Genomic DNA, 18,728 nt, shown 5'->3' on the forward strand with positions numbered 1-18,728 from the left:
TGTGGCACTATTAATGTATAAATTGTGAATACACTTTTCTAAGCATTCAAATTGGCTTGGTGTGCGTGTCTCTTTGTAAATTAAGAGGTGACAAAGAACACCATTTGTGAGCCTTTTAACCTTTGTCCACACACACAAATATCTGCCAGGTGGTTTTTCAGAGAAACACAACCTGCCACATGCAAGATCAGTGGTGCAGCTGCAGTTTATACCATTTAAGTCTCCCAGTGTCATGTTATGTAACAGGGAGACCTAGAGTTTGCAAAATGCAGTATAGCAGCATTTTCAAAGTAAGAATCAATCGTTTCCTAACCAGAGCAGTCATAGAACTGGCTAAAAATATGTTTTAAAAGCTAAAACATAGTGCTTAAATTATTCATAGAAAAAGTGCAAAACACAAAACAAGTTTTTGTGTTTTTTGTTTTTTTGCAATAGTGCTTAACCACTTAAGGACCGCCCCCAGCCGATGGGCGGCGGCAAAGTCCGGGCCCAAACGACCGCAATACGCCCATCGGCGGGGGCGGCTGCGGGAGTGGCTATGCGGCGATCGCGTCATTTGTGACGCGATCAGCCGCCGGGGACTGGCTCCGCCCACCGCTCGCTGTAACCCGCCGGCCGTTCGGAAGCGCCGGCGGGTTACTAGCTGCCCGATCGCCGCATGGAAAGTGTATAATAGGCTTTGTAATGTATACAAAGCCTATTATACTGGCTGCCTCCTGCCCTGGTGGTCCCAGTGTCCGAGGGACCACCAGGGCAGGCTGCAGCCACCCTAGTCTGCACCCAAGCACACTGATTCCCCCCCCTGCCCCCTGATCGCCCACAGCACCCCTCAGACCCCCCCCCTGCCCACCCCCCAGACCACTGTTTGCACCCAATCACCCCCCTAATCACCCATCAATCACTCCCTGTCACGATCTGTCAACGCTATTTTTTTTTTTAGTCCCTAATCTGCCCCCTACTCCCTCCTGATCACCCCCCCCACCCCTCAGATTCTCCGCAGACCCCCCCCCCCCCCCGTGTACTGTATGCATCTATCCCCCCTGATCACCTGTCAATCACCTGTCAATCACCTGTCAATCACCCGTCAATCACCCCCTGTCACTGCCACCCATCAATCAGCCCCTAACCTGCCCCTTGCGGGCAATCTGATCACCCACCCACACCAATAGATCGCCCGCAGATCCGACATCAGATCACCTCCCAAATGCAGTGTTTACATCTCTTCTCTCCTCTAAACACCCACTAATTACCCATCAATCACCCCCTATCACCACCTGTCACTGTTACCCATCAGATTAGACCCTAATCTGCCCCTTGCGGGCACCCAATCACCCGCCCACACACTCAGATTGCCCTCAGACCCCCCCTTATCAATTCGCCAGTGCAATATTTACATCTGTTATTCCCTGTAATAACCCACTGATCACCTGTCAATCACCCATCAATCACCCCCTGTCACTGCCACCCATCAATCACCCCCTGTCACTGCCACCCATCAATCAGCCCCTAACCTGCCCCTTGCGGGCAATCTGATCACCCACCCACACCAATAGATCGCCCGCAGATCCGACATCAGATCACCTCCCAAATGCAGTGTTTACATCTCTTCTCTCCTCTAAACACCCACTAATTACCCATCAATCACCCATCAATCACCCCCTATCACCACCTGTCACTGTTACCCATCAGATTAGACCCTAATCTGCCCCTTGCCGGCACCCAATCACCCGCCCACACGCTCAGATTGCCCTCAGACCCCCCCTTATCAATTCGCCAGTGCAATATTTACATCTGTTATTCCCTGTAATAACCCACTGATCACCTGTCAATCACCCATCAATCACCCCCTGTCACTGCCACCCATCAATCACCCCCTGTCACTGCCACCCATCAATCAGCCCCTAACCTGCCCCTTGCGGGCAATCTGATCACCCACCCACACCAATAGATCGCCCGCAGATCCGACATCAGATCACCTCCCAAATGCAGTGTTTACATCTCTTCTCTTCTCTCTAAACACCCACTAATTACCCATCAATCACCCATCAATCACCCCCTATTCACCACCTGTCACTGTTACCCATCAGATTAGACCCTAATCTGCCCCTTGCGCGCACCCAATCACCCGCCCACACGCTCAGATTGCCCTCAGACCCCCCCTTATCAAAGTCCAATGAGTACCTTTAGGATTTCACAGGTCATTTTGCGACATTTGGTTTCAAGACTACTCCTCACGGTTTAGGGCCCCTAAAATGCCAGGGCAGTATAGGAATCCCACAAATGACCCCATTTTAGAAAGAAGACACCCCAAGGTATTCCGTTAGGAGTACGGTGAGTTCATAGAAGATTTTTTTTTTTGTCACAAGTTAGCAGAAATTGATTTTAATTTTTTTTTTCACAAACTTGTGACAAAAAAAAAAATCTTCTATGAACTCACCATACTCCTAACGGAATACCTTGGGGTGTCCTCTTTCTAAAATGGGGTAATTTGTGGGGTTCCTATACTGTCCTGGCATTTTAGGGGCACTAAACCGTGAGGAGTAGTCTTGAAACCAAATTTCTCAAAATGACCTGTGAAATCCTAAAGGTACTCATTGGACTTTGGGCCCCTTAGCGCAGTTAGGGTGCAAAAAAGTGCCACACATGTGGTATCGCCGTACTCAGGAGAAGTAGTATAATGTGTTTTGGGGTGTATTTTTCCACATACCCATGCTGAGTGGGAGAAATATCTCTATAAATAGACAATTGTGTGTAAAAAAAAATAAAAAATTGTCATTTACGGAGATATTTCTCCCACCCAGCATGGGTATGTGTAAAAATACACCCCAAAACACATTATACTACTTCTCCTGAGTACGGCAATACCACATGTGTGGCACTTTTTTGAAGCCTAACTGCGCTAAGGGGCCCAAAGTCCAATGAGCATCTTTAGGCTTTACAGGGGTGCTTACAATTAGGCACCCCCCAAAATGCCAGGACAGTGAACACACCCCACAAATGACCCCATTTTGGAAAGTAGACACTTCAAGGTATTCAGAGAGGAGCATAGTGAGTCCGTGGCAGATTTCATTTTTTTTTGTCGCAAGTTAGAAGAAATGGAAACTTTTTTTTTTCTTTTTTGTCAGAAAGTGTCATTTTCCGCTAACTTGTGACAAAAAATAAAATCTTCTATGAACGCACCATGCCTCTCACTGAATAATTTGGGATGTCTTCTTTCCAAAATGGGGTCATTTGGGGGGCATTTGTACTTTCCTGGAATTTTAGCCCCTCATGAAACCTGACAGGTGCGCAGAAAAGTCAGAGATGCTTGAAAATGGGAAAATTCACTTTTGGCACCATAGTTTGTAAACGCTATAACTTTTACCCAATCCAATAAATATACACTGAATGTTTTTTTTTTTTAATCAAAGACATGTAGCAGAATAACTTTCGCGCTCAAATGTATAGGAAATTTTACTTTATTTGAAAAATGTCAGCACAGAAAGTTAAAAAAAATCATTTTTTTGCCAAAATTCATGTCTTTTTTGCTGAATATAATAAAAAGTAAAAATCGCAGGAGCAATCAAATAGCACCAAAAGAAAGCTGTATTAGTGACAAGAAAAGGAGGTAAAATTCATTTAGGTGGTAGGTTGTATGAGCGAGCAATAAACCGTGAAAGCTGCAGTGGTCTGAATGGAGAAAAAGGCTCTGGTCCTTAAAGAGGAACTCCAGTGAAAATAATTTAATATAAAAAGGTGCTTAATTTTTACAATAATTATGTATACATGATTTAGTCAGAGTTTGCTCATTGTAAAATCTTTCCTCTCCCAGATTCACATTCTGACATGTATTACATGGTGACATTGTTACTGTGGGCAGATTATGTAGCTGTTCTGGCTTTAACAGACAGCTATAAACAGCTATTTCCTGTGTGTGTCATTGTTACATTGTGGCAGTTTGCCCAGAGTACCGTACGGTACCAGAGCCTCTTGTGGGAGGGGTTTCAGCACAAAATCAGTCATACAGCGCCCCCTGATGGTCTGTTTGTGAAAATCATTATATTTTTCATGTAAAAGTGGGTATCAGCTACTAATTGGGATAAAGTTCAATTCTTGGTCGGAGTTTCTCTTTAAGGGGCGAAAAGACTGTGGTCCTAAAGTGGTTAATGTGGGCTGAAACATAACATTCAATAAAAATGTATTTTCCTAGTTTCCATTACCCATCTATTATACAGTTTTGTGCTTTTGGGCACAAGTCATTTCTTCTAAAACATAAAAAAACAAAAGAGTTCCCAAAGTACAGTGTTTTTAGCTCTGAAAGCTGCCATTGTATTTATTGCATAGCTGCTGTATTTGTATGTTATAAAGTATTTATAGTTTTCCATCTTTTGTGAAGCATGCAGCTGAATTAAAGCACTACCAGGAATGTTTACTAATTGTGGCTGTAAAAGAGTAATAAACTAAAGACAATGTAATCACTTTCTTGGCATAGGTTACTAAGCTTCTCACTGAAGAAAAAGTGTTTAACTGTTTGAATAACATTTTGTTTCCATTTTTCCTATAAGGTTTTATGCTGTAATAAATCTTTTACAGCAGCGAAGAAATGCTGAGCTTCATACAATACCAATTTACTAAGATCACCATTGCACTTGTATATAGAATATGCATGTATTATAGTCTACTGTAACAGCTGATGTGCTTGTGTATGGAATACAATTTTTTAGTCCATGATTTTTTAATTTCTTAGTGAATTAATTTAATTATGGTGTATTATTGTAATAAAAACTAGTAGATGTGTAATGAATGGCGGAGATGCCGCCGCGCGGTCCGGTGGCAGGGCGGCTGTCTCCGCGTTCAGACCGGCGGTTTCCGCACAGCGACATGTGTCTGGTTTGTCTGGGCCTTCTAGTGCACACGGAGGGAGAGTTACACGCGCGCGCGCTAGAGGGCAGGACCTTTATGCCAACAGGAGAGGGATCAGCTGATCCGGATGATCAGCTGATCCCAGCGGAACTCCTGATTGGCTGAGCGGCTGGAGGGCAGCGCTGAGGAGCGCTGGAGTATATATTGATCTTGCCTTTCAGTTGCTGGTTGTCTGCCATTGCGAATACTTACGTGTGACCACTCAGACCTCAGTCAGATCTTACAGTGTGTTAGAACCAGCAGGGGCTGGGAATTCACCTTTGTATATACTTTGTTATACTTTAGACCAGTTCCAGAGTGTTGAGACCAAGGACCTCACACCCAAGCTTAGGATTGCTGTGTCATTACTCTGTTATACTCTAGACCAGTTCCAGGGTGTTGAGACCAAGGACCTCACATCCAAGCTTAGGATTGCTGTGTCATTACTCTGTTATACTCTAGACCAGTTCCAGGGTGTTGAGACCAAGGTCCTCACACTCAAGCTTAGGGTTGCTGTGTCATTACTCTGTTATACTCTAGACCAGTTCCAGGGTGTTGAGACCAAGGACCTCACACCCAAGCTTAGGATTGCTGTGTCATTACTCTGTTATACTCTAGACCAGTTCCAGGGTGTTGAGACCAAGGACCTCACACCCAATCTTAGGATTGCTGTGTCATTACTCTGTTATACTTTAGACCAGTTACCGGGTGTCGAGACCAAGGACCTCACACCTCAGATTAGAATTGTGCTTATGTATATCTGTTATGACCTTCTGCTTTGCTGACCTCTCTCTTGCTTTCTGATTCGGTACCTATGCCCATCTGTCTACCAGTTAATGACCCTGCTTGTATCCGGTTATCAAATCAGTCTTCTGTCTTTGTACCTTATATGCTCGTGTGTTGCCGACCTGGCCTGTCTGACCTTCCTGGCTGTCACTCGTCCCCCGAGTGATTAGTCTGTCTGTACTTCCTTGGCACTAATCTACCAGGTGTCAGTTAGCTACAAGAACCTCCTGTACCTCAGAGAGGCCTTCCTGCAGTTCAGTCAGTGGTCTCTTCCCATTAGGAGTCCATTGGCTGCAGTACAGTCTGATTCCCAATCCACCAGGGAATCCTTGGCTGCAGTACAGTCTGATTCCTATTCCATCAGGGAATCCCTGGCTGCTGCTCTATCTCATCTCTAGAGATAGCTCGGCCATAGGTCACCTGCTCCTCAGGTGTCCACTGGCTGCAGTAGTGTCGGTATCTCCCGCTCCACGGGAGATAGCCTTCTACTGTTGCACCCTAACACTTACACATTATTAGGTGTCCAGAGGTTAGTCATACCTGTATTATTGGTGGTTCTGCAGATCATCAATAATCAGGTATACATCTGTATTCTTGGTGATACTGCAGATCACCAATAATCAGATTCTCTCTGTGTGCTGACACCAATCGTTACAAGATGATTTTATAAAAAGTGGATGTAATAACATATGCTTTGGGGATACAGTACAACTAATTAACCATTTCAGCCTACAGTGTTGTTTCACCTTATGCATCCAAGCAACTTTCACCTCCCATTCATTCGCCAATAACTTTATCACTGCTTATTACAATGAAATGATCTAGATTTTGTTTTTTCCACCACCATTTAGGCTTTCTTTGGGTGGCACATTTGGCTAAGAATTATTTTATTATAAATCCATTTTAACAGGAAGATTAAGAAACAAATTGTAAAAATGCATTATTTCTCAGTTTTTGGTCATTATAGTTTTATAATAATACATGCTACCATAATTAAAACCCATGTATTTTATTTTCCCATTTATCCGGGGTATTAACCATTTAAATTATGTCTGTATCCCAATGTATGGCGCCAATATCTTATTTGGAAATAAAGGTGCATTTTTTCAATCTGCGTCCATCACTATTTACAAGCTTATAATTAAAAAAAGTATAGTAACATACTCTCTTGACATGCATATTAAAAAAGTTCAGACCCTTAGGTAACTATTTATGTTGTTTTTTTTGTTTTAATTGTAATTTTTATAATTTTTTTTTTATTAAAAATTTTACTTGGGTAATGTTTGGTGTGGGAGGTAAACAGTTCATTTTAAATGTAATAATATGTGTTTATTTACAAAAAAATTTTTATGTGGATGCAGTTTTACTACTTGGCCACAAGATTTCCACGGTGAAAAAAAAATGTTTTTGTCCTGGAAGTGAACGCTCTTGCTTCTAGGCACCATAAAGAGGACAGAAAACGTTTTCACTTTTTTTGCGCAGAAAGACTGATAAGAGGCTGTCAGTTTTTCTGCCGGGGACATAGGTCAATGAATGGGAACCATTGGCGTTGGGAGCGCATGCAGGAGTGCCCGGCGCAGAGCCAGCAGGGCAGGCTATCTGGACGGATATATCCGTCCAAATAGACCTAAGCGGTTAAAATGTTTCTTTTTGGAGTATGCTGTCCATTTAATGGCTCTGTCCACTAGCAGGAGACTGCTATCCACTCAACACAGTGAAGACGTAGTGGAGGGGGTGTACGTACATTTTATAAGGAACTGTGTATATATCTAATATTGATGACTTTGCAGTGCAAGATGCTATAAATTATCAACATGTACATTTTATTTATTATTTATTATTTTTATAAAGTGCCAATAAATTACGTGGTGCTGGACATTAGTTAAGGTTACAGACAATATTTAAAGGAGTACTATCAAACTTTACCAATTTCTGTCTGTAGCATAAATCAAAATTGCAACTGCAGTCTGTGCGAAAACAGCATATCTTTCTGCTGTGCAGTGTAGCTTTTTAAAAAAAAATATACCTTATAGAGGGCATCTGACACACTGACGGCGATGGGGAATGGGGCAGCTCATTACGTGAGAGGGGATTCCTTTTTTACAGTGCGGCAGTGCATTATCCTAGTTTCATGTTCCCCCACATCAGAGCGCACTATACAGCGAGTGACCCGCCAAAGCCTGCTATGAGGAGCGAGAGACAACCGCTCTTGCTCCTATTCTGCCCAGCCAATCTGCCGTGTGTCGGGCTGCCTATGCTACGCAACGGCAAGCATAAGCTGGTGGAGGGCGCGTCATGATCCTTCCCTTCGGCTCCTGCTTCTGATGCATTCAGGAGCAGTGACGCGCCCTCCTCCAGCCTATGCTTGCCATTGCGTAGCATAGGCAGCCTGACACACGGAAGTCTCCCTCTGGGGCGGATTGGCTGGGCAGAATAGGAGCGAGAGCGGTTGTCTCTCGCTCCTCATAGCAGGCTTCGGCGGGTCACTCGCTGTATAGTGCGCTCTGATGTGGGGGAACATGAAAGTAGGATAATGCACTGACGCACTTTAAAAAAGGAATCCCCTCTCACGTAATGAGGTGCCCCATTCCCCGTCGCCGTCAGTGTGTCAGATGCCGTCTATAAGGTAAATTTTAAAAAAAAACTACACTGCACAGCAGAAAGATATGATGTTTTCGCACAGACTGCTGTTGCAATTTTGATTTATGCTACAGACAGAAAGTGGTTAAGTTTGATAGTACTCCTTTAAGGGTGACATACAGCAATAAGACAATACATGAAAATATGCAAACCAGATCATGCAGCACAGTTTGAGTACAAGCTAATGCTTAGTCAGTCACTGGATGGGAGCATGGAGATTAGGCAAGTCAAGTTCACTAAGAGTTCACTCAAATCCATAGGATGGGTGTACGGTAATGGAGGTGCACGAACAGGTAGGTGAAACAAGGAGGAGGACACTGCTGAAGGCTTACAATCTAGAGGGAGAGTTAGGGACCCGAAAGGTAGGGGACCAAAGTTCAGCTGAAGGGTGTAGAGCACCAGTGTGTGTGTGTGTGGGGGGGGGGGGGGTAGGCCAGAGTGAAAAGGTGCATTTTGAGGGCCATCCTGAAGATGTTGATGGAGGGGGCAACCCAAATGGGAGGAGGTAGGGATTTCCATAGTGTTGGAGCGGCTCTTGAGAAGTCCTGGAGGAGTGCATGGGACTGGGTAATGCGGGGGGCGGTCAGGCGAAGTTCACTGGAGGAGCAGAGTGAACAGCTAAGTGTGTACCTCTGAGTAAGATCGGAAATGTAGGTTGGGCACGTTTTGTGGACAGATTTGTAGGCCAGACGCAATATCTTGAATCTGGACTGGATAGGAAGCCAGTGGAGGGTTTCACAGTGGGGAGCTGCCATGGTGGAGCAATAAGAGGAGTGGATAATTCTGACTGCTGCATTCATGACAGACTGCAGCAGGGCAATACAGGTCATAGGGAGACCAGACAAAAAGGGCATTGGTGACAGAGGTCAAGAAAGGGCAGATCTTGCAGATGTTATGGAGGTGGAAGTTGTAGGACTTTATGAGATTTTGGATGGGGGGGGGTGAAGAAAAGTGCTGAGTCCAGGGTAACACCCAGACAGCGGGCTTGAGAGTTAGGGTGAATGTATATTATTATTCAGTATGAATTGAGGACTGCAACAAACCTTAATACAGTCATGGTGAGATTTCTGGTGTCACAGATAGATGGGGGGGGGGGGGTGTATTGTCTTTTTAACCACTAAAACATTTTGATTCTAAATATTAGGTTGACGTATATGTCTGCAAATATGGTGCTGTAAAATGTATTTCTTCTGTTAGAGGGCGTATAACTCAGGCAATTCTGGTCTTCTGCGGGTTTTACGACTAGGCTAAATCTTGCAAGTATGGGATTTGTGTACAATAAGTTACAGTTTTTTAAGTGTCAATCATCCAATCATTTAGCTCTTTGATGCTCATTCCCCTGCTAACTGTCTTCTACTTGAAAGAGATGTTAGCTCTACAGCAATCTGACTATTTCTAAAGGGAATTTAGCTGCAATTTTGTTTAAGCAAGTACATTTACAATACTGCTATAACTTTCAACTGAGTGTGTGTCTTCCTAAGTGGGATCTCCACTTGTTTATATTTCCATATCACCACGAGGGGATCTGCTGGTGTGTATTGGGGCTTAGAGGCTTTCAAACAAGAGCTACTGTATTTGGGACAAGTCTTATTAAATGGCAGTTCTACATTATGTCTTTGAAGACCTATAATTAAATTTAAAGGAGATCAACCACAGTGGTTTACAGTGCACAACCAACTGAAAAGATTGTTTTAAAAAAAAAAGAGGATCACCTGGGAGGCATAAACAGTATAAAGCGCTTTTCATGCAGTCGCACCATATGGCATATGTGTTGCAATGTCACTATTGACTTGGGCACTGGTCAATACAGACAGTGACAATACTGGTATTTTACTATCAACTTATCTGATACCCAATTCTAACAATATCCTTCCCTCCTAATGCATAACATTAACACCCCCCCCCCCCCTTCTAATGCTTAACACTAACCCACCTCTTTATGCCTAATACTAAATCCCCTCCTAATGCCTAACACTAACTGCTTTCTAATGCCTAACATTACCCAAACCACCAAATCTCATAGCCAACCAGATTGGTTACTGCATAGTGATCTACTACCTTAAATGCTGTCCGATCGGCTAGTATAACTCAAAACCACTTGCTACTATTATTAGATCAGATATAAATAACCAATCAGATAATAGTACCCAAAACTACTAAGCCAAACAATTAGTCGATCGGCTAGTGATACCTGATTGGCTAGTGAATTGGGCACCTAACTCACCACCTCGGTGATGTATACTGCAATTAACATTGTGTTATACTACAGCATATATCATAGCTGGGGCCTAATTCACCTTATGATTCCACCATAAGATTCATCAATAAAATTGCTAACATAAAAAATTAATGGGATGAATCTGAGACATTACTTTTGTATAACAACTTTATTCCTGGGAGAAATAAATAGATAGTATATAAAAGTTGAAATTGTATAGGGAAACAACTGACTCTTGGGTGCATGCTAGAATATTTTAATATAGAAAAAATTGATATACAAATTCACATATACACATAATTAGAACATGAAAAACACACACTACATAGATAGGGTTAAAACTGGGACACAAAGGCCCTGAAGGAAAGCCATATCTCCCACAACCACACTAAAATCTTGTGGAGGCTGCAGTCCTCCAAAAAGATATAGACCAGGGCACATCCAGAGCCACTAAAAATGGAATACAGTTCTAGGTAGAAGATGTATAAGCCGGTTGACTCAATCACAGTCATATAAGCATCTATCACCATCTATTAGGTAGATTGATTGGACTCAATCGCAGTCCTCAAAATTACATGGGCATCTTCAGTGATTATTGTGTGCTGTACGCTGTACATCAACCTGTCGCTTAAGGTATAAAGCATGGGACATGTGTATCCAAAGAATCAGCTGTAGCAAAGCAGGGATGTAAAGCCATGCAGGCGTGACGAAGAAGGTAGCCGTAGCTATCCCCAGTATGGCAACCAAGCAGGCCTTCAAGATTGTTGTATGCAAAGCTCATGCGTGTTAAGCCATCAACATCCACTGACAATGGATAAGGTGCAGCCAGCAACAAGGACACTGAATTATAAGTTCATGAGTTCATAGTTACCACACCGCTTGGTATGCGGATATAGGTGGAAATGCAGATAAAGTTCCGAGATGGAGATAGAGTTGTGAATTCCGGGCTCCGGGTGCTCCTGATAGATGCTTAGAGGTTATGGAGAATGGCGTCAGACGCTATTACATCTGACATGTTTCGCTGTCTGCCTGACAGCCTCTTCGGAGATTAGCGTCTGCTCTTACAAGCGCCACACCACGAGTATTCATGGCATCCAGCCGGAAGCCGCCCACCTCCCTCTTGACCGCTGCAGCCAATGGGAAGCGACCCAGCGTGAGCGCCAAACTCCGCCCACCGCACGCCGTGCATGGCGGCGGAGGTGTGCGCGTCATGCGCTCCACAGTGGGACGCAAACAGGAAGCGTCCCACTGACAGTAGGGAGAGGGGCGCCACCGCGGGAGGCCCAAAGCCTCGAAGATGGCTTTCAAAATTATTGCACTATACAAGACATGGAGCTCACAAACACTTATGATTATATAATAGAATCTTCTACATCTCTCTTCTAAATATAGCCAAGATCTTATTCCTTTGAAGCATATATAGCAGGGCGAGCCCTGCCCACACTATGCGCACGTGTATACATACCCCACAAAGGAGTTTTCTTATATTATTACAAAAAGAAAAATATAGATTTATAAAATATCTTAATATTTCATGCATAAGCATGAACATAGATCTAAGGAAAAACCAAAACAATATAATAATATCCTGTAAAGGATCATGGTGAACAGTTCTAAACTGGGACCCTTACAACTAAGGAGGAAGGGTGAGCCATAAAAGATGATGGGAAGGGAGGGGGGGGGGAAAGTAATGGAAAGAAGGGAAAGAGAAAATGTGGGAATAGAAAGGAAGGGAGAGGCAGGGGAGGGGGAAGGGGGGGGGAGAAAGAAGGAAGAGAGAGAGGAGGAGGGGGAGGGGGGGATGGAGACCAGGGGGCGCAGAGGAACAAACAAGGGGGGAGGGAAAAACGAAGAAAGGAGAGAAGTGGGAAAAAGAAAAGGAAAAGAAAAGAAAAAAGAAGGAAAAGAGAAAAAAGAAAAAGAGAAAAAGGAAGAGAGAAAGGAAAGGAGGAAGCAGGAGAGACATGCAAACATATGCATGGGGAGAGGACCGGAGAGGAAGAAATAAGGGGGATGCAGAATAGAAGCCAGAAGAAGCTTGCTATACAGGAAGAAAAGCTCCATAATGAACTGCATCGTTCAGGCCCTTGCCCCTAGTGGCGTCCAAAGTAAAGATCCACCTCAGTTCCATCTGCAGAAGGAATCTATCTACATTGCCTCCCCTTTCATGTGGATGCACTCTATCTAAACCCACAAAATGAACAAAACTGGAGTCCCCACCATGTGTCAAATTAATGTGTCTCGAAATGGGGGACTTAAAGTTGCACCCCCCAATATCGCAAATATGTTCCTTAATGCGTTCCTTGAACGCCCTATACGTTTTGCCTATATAGAAGCATCCACATCTGCATGTCAACAGGTAGACAACGCAGATAGTGTTGCAGTTCACAAAATGCCTTAGCTTCCAGGTGCGTCCATTGGGGAGTGCAACCTCACCCCCCACCTGTAAGTATCTATAGTACACACACCCACCACAACTATAAGTCCCCAAAACTGTACAGTGCTTGGAGGCTGCTCTGGAACGAAAGTGGCTAGTAGTCAAAGAATCCCTTAAGGTTTTTGAGCGTTTGTAAGTCACTAGGGGTCTGGGAGGTACAAATTCCTGGACCGAAGGATCGGTACAAAGTATATGCCAATGACGGCTTAAAATCTTATAGATTTGATTTTCTTGGTCACAATATCTAGTGACCAGACGTACTTTCTTATCATCCTCATTTTTCATCTGTTTCCAATCTGATTGGCCCAACAGCGTTGATCTGTCTGTTGCTTTGGCGCGTTTATAAGCTTTCTTTAGCCATTTATCTTTGTATCCTCTCTCAAGGAAGCGTGCACGTAGGGCTTTAGCCTCCTTTTCAAAATCTACGTCTTTAGAGCAGTTTCTACGAATTCTTAAATACTGCCCAATCGGAATCCCGCGTATAGTGTGTTTGGGATGTTGGCTTTCTGCTCTTAAAAAAGAATTGGTTGCTGTTTCCTTGCGAAATAATTGTGTGAAAATGTATCCGTCCGTATTTACACCGACCCTTAGGTCCAGGAAAGGCACCGACTTCGGATCACAATTCACAGTGAATCTCAAATTCAATGCGTTCCCATTAAGCCTCAGTACGAATTCATCTAGGAGATCTCTGCCCCCCGTCCAGAACATCAAAATATCGTCTATGTACCTGTGCCACGAAACTATGTGTATAAAAGTACTGCATCACTTCCAGCCTAAACCATAACTAATTTTCAGTCATTGTTTTCTTAAATAATGTGCACTTTTACTGTATGTATCTAATTTTGTTGTTAGTCCTTTCTGAGAAGCTTAATTTTGTTGAATGAATTTCAAAATAAGCTGATTTGCTTTACTGGTACTGATTTACTTTATATTTGCTTCAAGTGTCCTAAAATGGGTTATTTGCAGAACAGTGTCCTATAATATGTTCAATATTAGGCAAGTTACTGTATAAGGAAACAGTACAACTCTTTAAATGGTTTTGATTCTTGCCACTGCTGACTAAGCATAGTATAGGAGAACCGTCCCGACATGGACTCTGCTGAGTAAAAATGATATAAGAGAACTGTAACATCAACTAACACAAGATTCCAGCTGTGAGGGTTCAGATTTTAGCTTTAAAGAGTATCTGTACTCTAAAATTCTTCCAATAAAAAGCATACCATTCTATTCATTATGTTCTCCTGGGCCCCTCTGTGCTGTTTCTGCCACTCCCTGCAGCAATCCTGGCTTGTAATTGCCAGTTTTAGGCAGTGTTTACGAACAAAAGATATGGCTGCTATTCAGCTTGTGATAGGCTCAGAGAAGCTCAGTTTGTGACTCATACAGAGCCTGCAGGGGGCGTGGAGAGGGTGTGTATAGCTTCTATCCTATCACAAGGAGAACAGCACATTCCTGCCTGAGTGCCTGAGCCCGAAAAAAGACGCCAGAGGAACAAAAATAATACAGCCACTGTGCAACTAGGAAAGGCTGCAGTAAAACAGAGCACATTAGAACAGGTATAGGAACTTATAGGATAGAAGAAATAAGGCTGAACATTTTGTTACAGAGTCTCTTTAATGAAATTCCATATTCAAATATTCATATATTGCTGCAGGTTGCAGGTTCTTGCTACGTGTAGAATACACTAGAGCACTCAGTTCCACCTTTCAATGCCCTGTGTAAGCCACATACATAACTTAAAAATAAACCATCAGTTGAAAACTGCATAAATAAATTCTTAAGCCGATAATGAGGCATTCTGAAAACAAATGTAAATCAGTTTTTTGGGCATGTGTGTTTCCTTGTCATTTTACAGAGGAAGTCGTTTTATTCTGATAAACCCCTCCGGTAACCATGAACAAATATGCAAGTGACTGTGAATGAGGCAGTCTATGCATTACCTGGGATACAGGCCAACACCAACGTCCTGTAGCTCTCCATCACTGATGGTGAAACTGTTACAAGTCACCTGTATAAACATGTAAAGTAAATCTGGGATTAGTGGGTTCTGACCTGCAGGAAAAGAAACATTCAATAAATAAAGTCTGTTGCATTCAGCAAATTGCTCTAGAAGATCATAAACTACTTAGCCCAGCACAGGAATGAGTTTCAGTTATGACTTGCGGGCTGCACTACCCTGCAGTCCTTCAGCCATTGCATTGCAGTTAGTCAAAAAACACAAGTAAGCATAATATATTGGTCTGTTAAAGGTATTCTTAACTTAGATTTGTACAATCAGGAAGACTAAGACCATTCACTATGCAAATTGGTATTTGTTGAAAGAACATGCAGTAAAATCATGTGACTAAAGGAAGCTTGTGCTGGCAGCACTAAATTGGCCTGATTCAATTCACTTTTTCTCTTAAAGGAATACTGTAGGAGGGTTGGGGGAAAATTAGTTGAACTTACACAGGGTTTCTAATGGTCCCCCGCAGACATCCTGTGCCCGCGCAGCCACTCACCGATGCTCTGGCCCCGCCTCCAGTTCACTTCTGGAATTTCAGACTTTAAAGTCTGAAAACCACTGTGTCTGCGTTGCCGTGTCCTCGCTCCGGGTTATGTCACCAGGAGTGTACTGCGCAGGCACAGACCATGCGAGGACACGGCAAAGCAGGCGCAGTGGTTTTTAGACTTTCAAGTTTGAAATTCTAGAAGTGAAGTGGAGGCGGGGCCGGAGTATCGGTGAGTGGCTGCGCAGGCACAGGATGTCTGCGGAGGACCATTAGAAGCCCCGGGTAAGCTCAACTCATTTTCCTCCAACCCCACAACAGTATTCCTTTAAGTTTTTTCCTAGGTGGTATTTTCTTATTCTCAATAAAATGCCTTTTAAGTCACTAGCAAGAAAGAAAATACTCATAATAATTTTGAAAGTAATTTTTCACACTTTTTCAATTGCAGAGTACAAAAGTAACTTAGGAGAAAAAAGTGAATTGGACCTGGCCCAATATTTCTCAATTAGCACATTTATAGTAAGACAAATTAACATTAGTTTAAGAACAACAACAACAACAACAAATAACATTTGTAAAGCACTTTTCTCCCGAAGGACTTAAAGCGCATAAGCATGGCTCAGACCATCGTGGTACAGAGGAAGAATTTTATAAGTCCGGAAATGTCAGGCTAAACAGGTGGCTTTTCAGTCTGGATTTGAATAGCTCCAGGGATGGTGCTGTCTTTATTGGGTGTGGCAGGGAGTTCCAAAGAGTAGGGGCAGCACGACAGAAGGCTCTATCTCCAGATTTTTTGAGGTGCACTCTGGGAGTGACTTAGTTTATAGAACTTGCTGATCTGAAGTTGTGAGAGGTGTGGTGCAGCAAGTCCTTCATGTATCCAGGGCCCAGATTGTGCAGGGATTTGAATGTCAGCAGTCCAATCTTGAAGAGTATTCTCCATTCTACTGGTAGCCAGTGCAGTGAGCGAAGGATCGGTGTAATGTGACAGTGGCGAGGCTGGTTTGTTAGCAATCTGATAGCAGTGTTCTGCACTAATTGCAGGCGACGCGGGTCCTTTTTGGGGAGGCCAGCATAAAGAGCATTGCAGTAGTCCAGTTGTGATGTGATGAAGGAGTGAACTTGGGTTGTAAGATCCTCTGGGGGAATCAGATGTTTAATCTTTGCGATTTTCTTCAGATGAAAGTAGGAAGGTTTAACTACAGATGAAATTTGGTTTCTGAAACTCAATTCCCCATTGATTAGTACGCCAAGGCTGCGCACAAGGTTGGAGCTGTTTATGTCTGAATTCCCAATCCTGATTGGTGTCCTTTAGGATAGAGCTGTTTTGATGGCGAGCGCTGGCTTTGGACAAAAAGACCCTCAGTTTTGTCAGCTTTCAGTTTCAACCAGTTATCGTTCATCCATGCCTGTAGCTCAGCTAAGCAAGAGTTTATTTTTGGAGTAGGGTCTGTTCCACCAGGTTTGAAGGACAGGTATAGCTGTGTGTCATCGGTGTAGCAGTGGTACGTCAGGCCATGTCGTTGGATAAGTGTACCGAGTGGCAACATGTAGATTGCAAACAGCAGAGGGATAGGATTGATCCTTGTGGCACTCCGAATTGTAGAGGTGCAGGTGTGGACATTATAGGTCCTAGGGATACTCTCTGTGTTCTGTCAGTCAGGAATTATCTGAACCACTGGAGGACAGGTATAGCTGTGTGTCATCGGCGTAGCAGTGGTACGTCACGCCATGTCGTTGGATAAGTGTACCGAGTGGCAACATGTAGATTGCAAACAGCAGAGGGGATAGGATTGATCATTGTGGCACTCCGGAGTCTATTGCGGAAGCGGACTGGGCACGGAGCAGCGTGGTGAGGAGGCGAACAGGTATCCCGGCGACCACCGTATGCGCAGCGGAGGAGTGACAGGGTCCAGCCTAAGCCTGCCAGCCTGGCCACCTTTGCGGGGGAGAGCCCGTGCCAAAATTACACATACTTTTAACTTACATGGAGATTGTAAGTGCAATTGCTTTTTACTATTAAAACGATTTTAGCAGTATCACACTATGTGGAGCATTTTTTATTGAGGTGCATAAGAAGTTACATCTGGATTACAAAGAGCATTGTGATCGAGAAGTGGGGGACGACCCGGGAACGGTCCCAAGGTGAATATAGACCATTGGTTGGTCTACTACAGCAGTGAGTGGCACACAAAGGGTGTTGGTGGTGGTCCACTCACGTGCAATTGAAACAGGATATGCAGCAGATCTTGTCTCTAACATAGGAGAAGATAAATCCAAAGGCTCAGATGTTTATGGACATTTTATAATTTTAGGTGCTCTGTACATGGACTTTTGACCTATTGTGATTGTGTGCTTTTAAACGCCAGAGCTAGTGTGTTATTATTCATCGACCTGGCATTGCAGAGTGTGGCTGTGATTGAGCTTTCCTGGGGACAGCTATTTTTTTTAAGCCCCATCTACACGATACGATTCTTTGTACGATTCTATGACGATTCTATTTACGATCCAATTAAATCAAACGTGTCCGATCAGGATTCAATTCGATTCAATTCGACTTGCCATTGTTTTGCAATGGCAAATCGAATTGAATCGAATCAAATCCCGATCGGACATGGCGGATTTAATCGGATCGTAAATAGAATCGTAATCGAATCGTACAAAGAATCGTATCGTGTAGATGGGGCTTTAGACTTGTTATCCTTTGCCTGGTGTTGCATCCCTGGTGTTTATTTTTGGATCCACTGCCTCTCCACCCACTTCTGCTTTTCCTGAGTATCCCAAAGGATTTTAAGAGGAGAGCTAGTGAGGTGTTAATTTGTAATTGTTTCTTGGGAGGGCAGGCAGAGAAAAGGTCCTTTGATGAGTATTTGTATGTTGACGTTAGAGAAGACAATAGACTTGTTCAGATAGCTTTTACTTCTGGAATCATGCTGAGATCAAAGGGGATCTGTGCAAAATGCTTTCATTCCTACACAGAGTTGGATGATAGATTTATTTTAAGTAAAAGTTCCTTGTTTTAGAGTTAGGTGATAAATGATAAAATAAATGTGGAAAATAGTCACTTGGTGCATATGCCTTGGATAATGGATTACTCACAGGGTGGAGTGAGGGCAATCACAGAGAGGTTGAAGGTCTTGTTTCAGGTCAGCTGTTAGAAGGCTTGGTGTGTTGAGAAGTGGTAAGCTACATGGAGGATTTCAATCCAGTTTAAAGCTCTGCCATCCAAAGAAATCCGATTGTTCTGGTTGGTTGTAGCCTTAGTCGTGGTGGGTGG

General features: G+C 43.4%; 1 protein-coding gene across 3 annotated transcripts in view; it reads right to left on the reverse strand.

Moving 5' to 3' along the window:
• SMYD3 (SET and MYND domain containing 3) overlaps positions 1 to 18,728 on the reverse strand; it is a 437,216-nt gene that overhangs the window by 221,855 nt on the left and 196,633 nt on the right. For 2 of the 3 annotated variants that reach the window (XM_068232066.1, XM_068232067.1), the window contains exon 6: positions 14,903 to 14,970. The exons of the other annotated variant lie outside the window; for it this stretch is intronic. In XM_068232066.1, coding sequence (XP_068088167.1) covers positions 14,903 to 14,970 — 68 coding nt within the window. The remainder of the gene's footprint in view (positions 1 to 14,902; positions 14,971 to 18,728) is intronic. 3 annotated transcript variants of the gene reach the window in all.

This window comes from Hyperolius riggenbachi, chromosome 4 (genome assembly GCF_040937935.1).
Source record: "Hyperolius riggenbachi isolate aHypRig1 chromosome 4, aHypRig1.pri, whole genome shotgun sequence".
Taxonomy (NCBI): Eukaryota; Metazoa; Chordata; class Amphibia; order Anura; family Hyperoliidae; genus Hyperolius; species Hyperolius riggenbachi.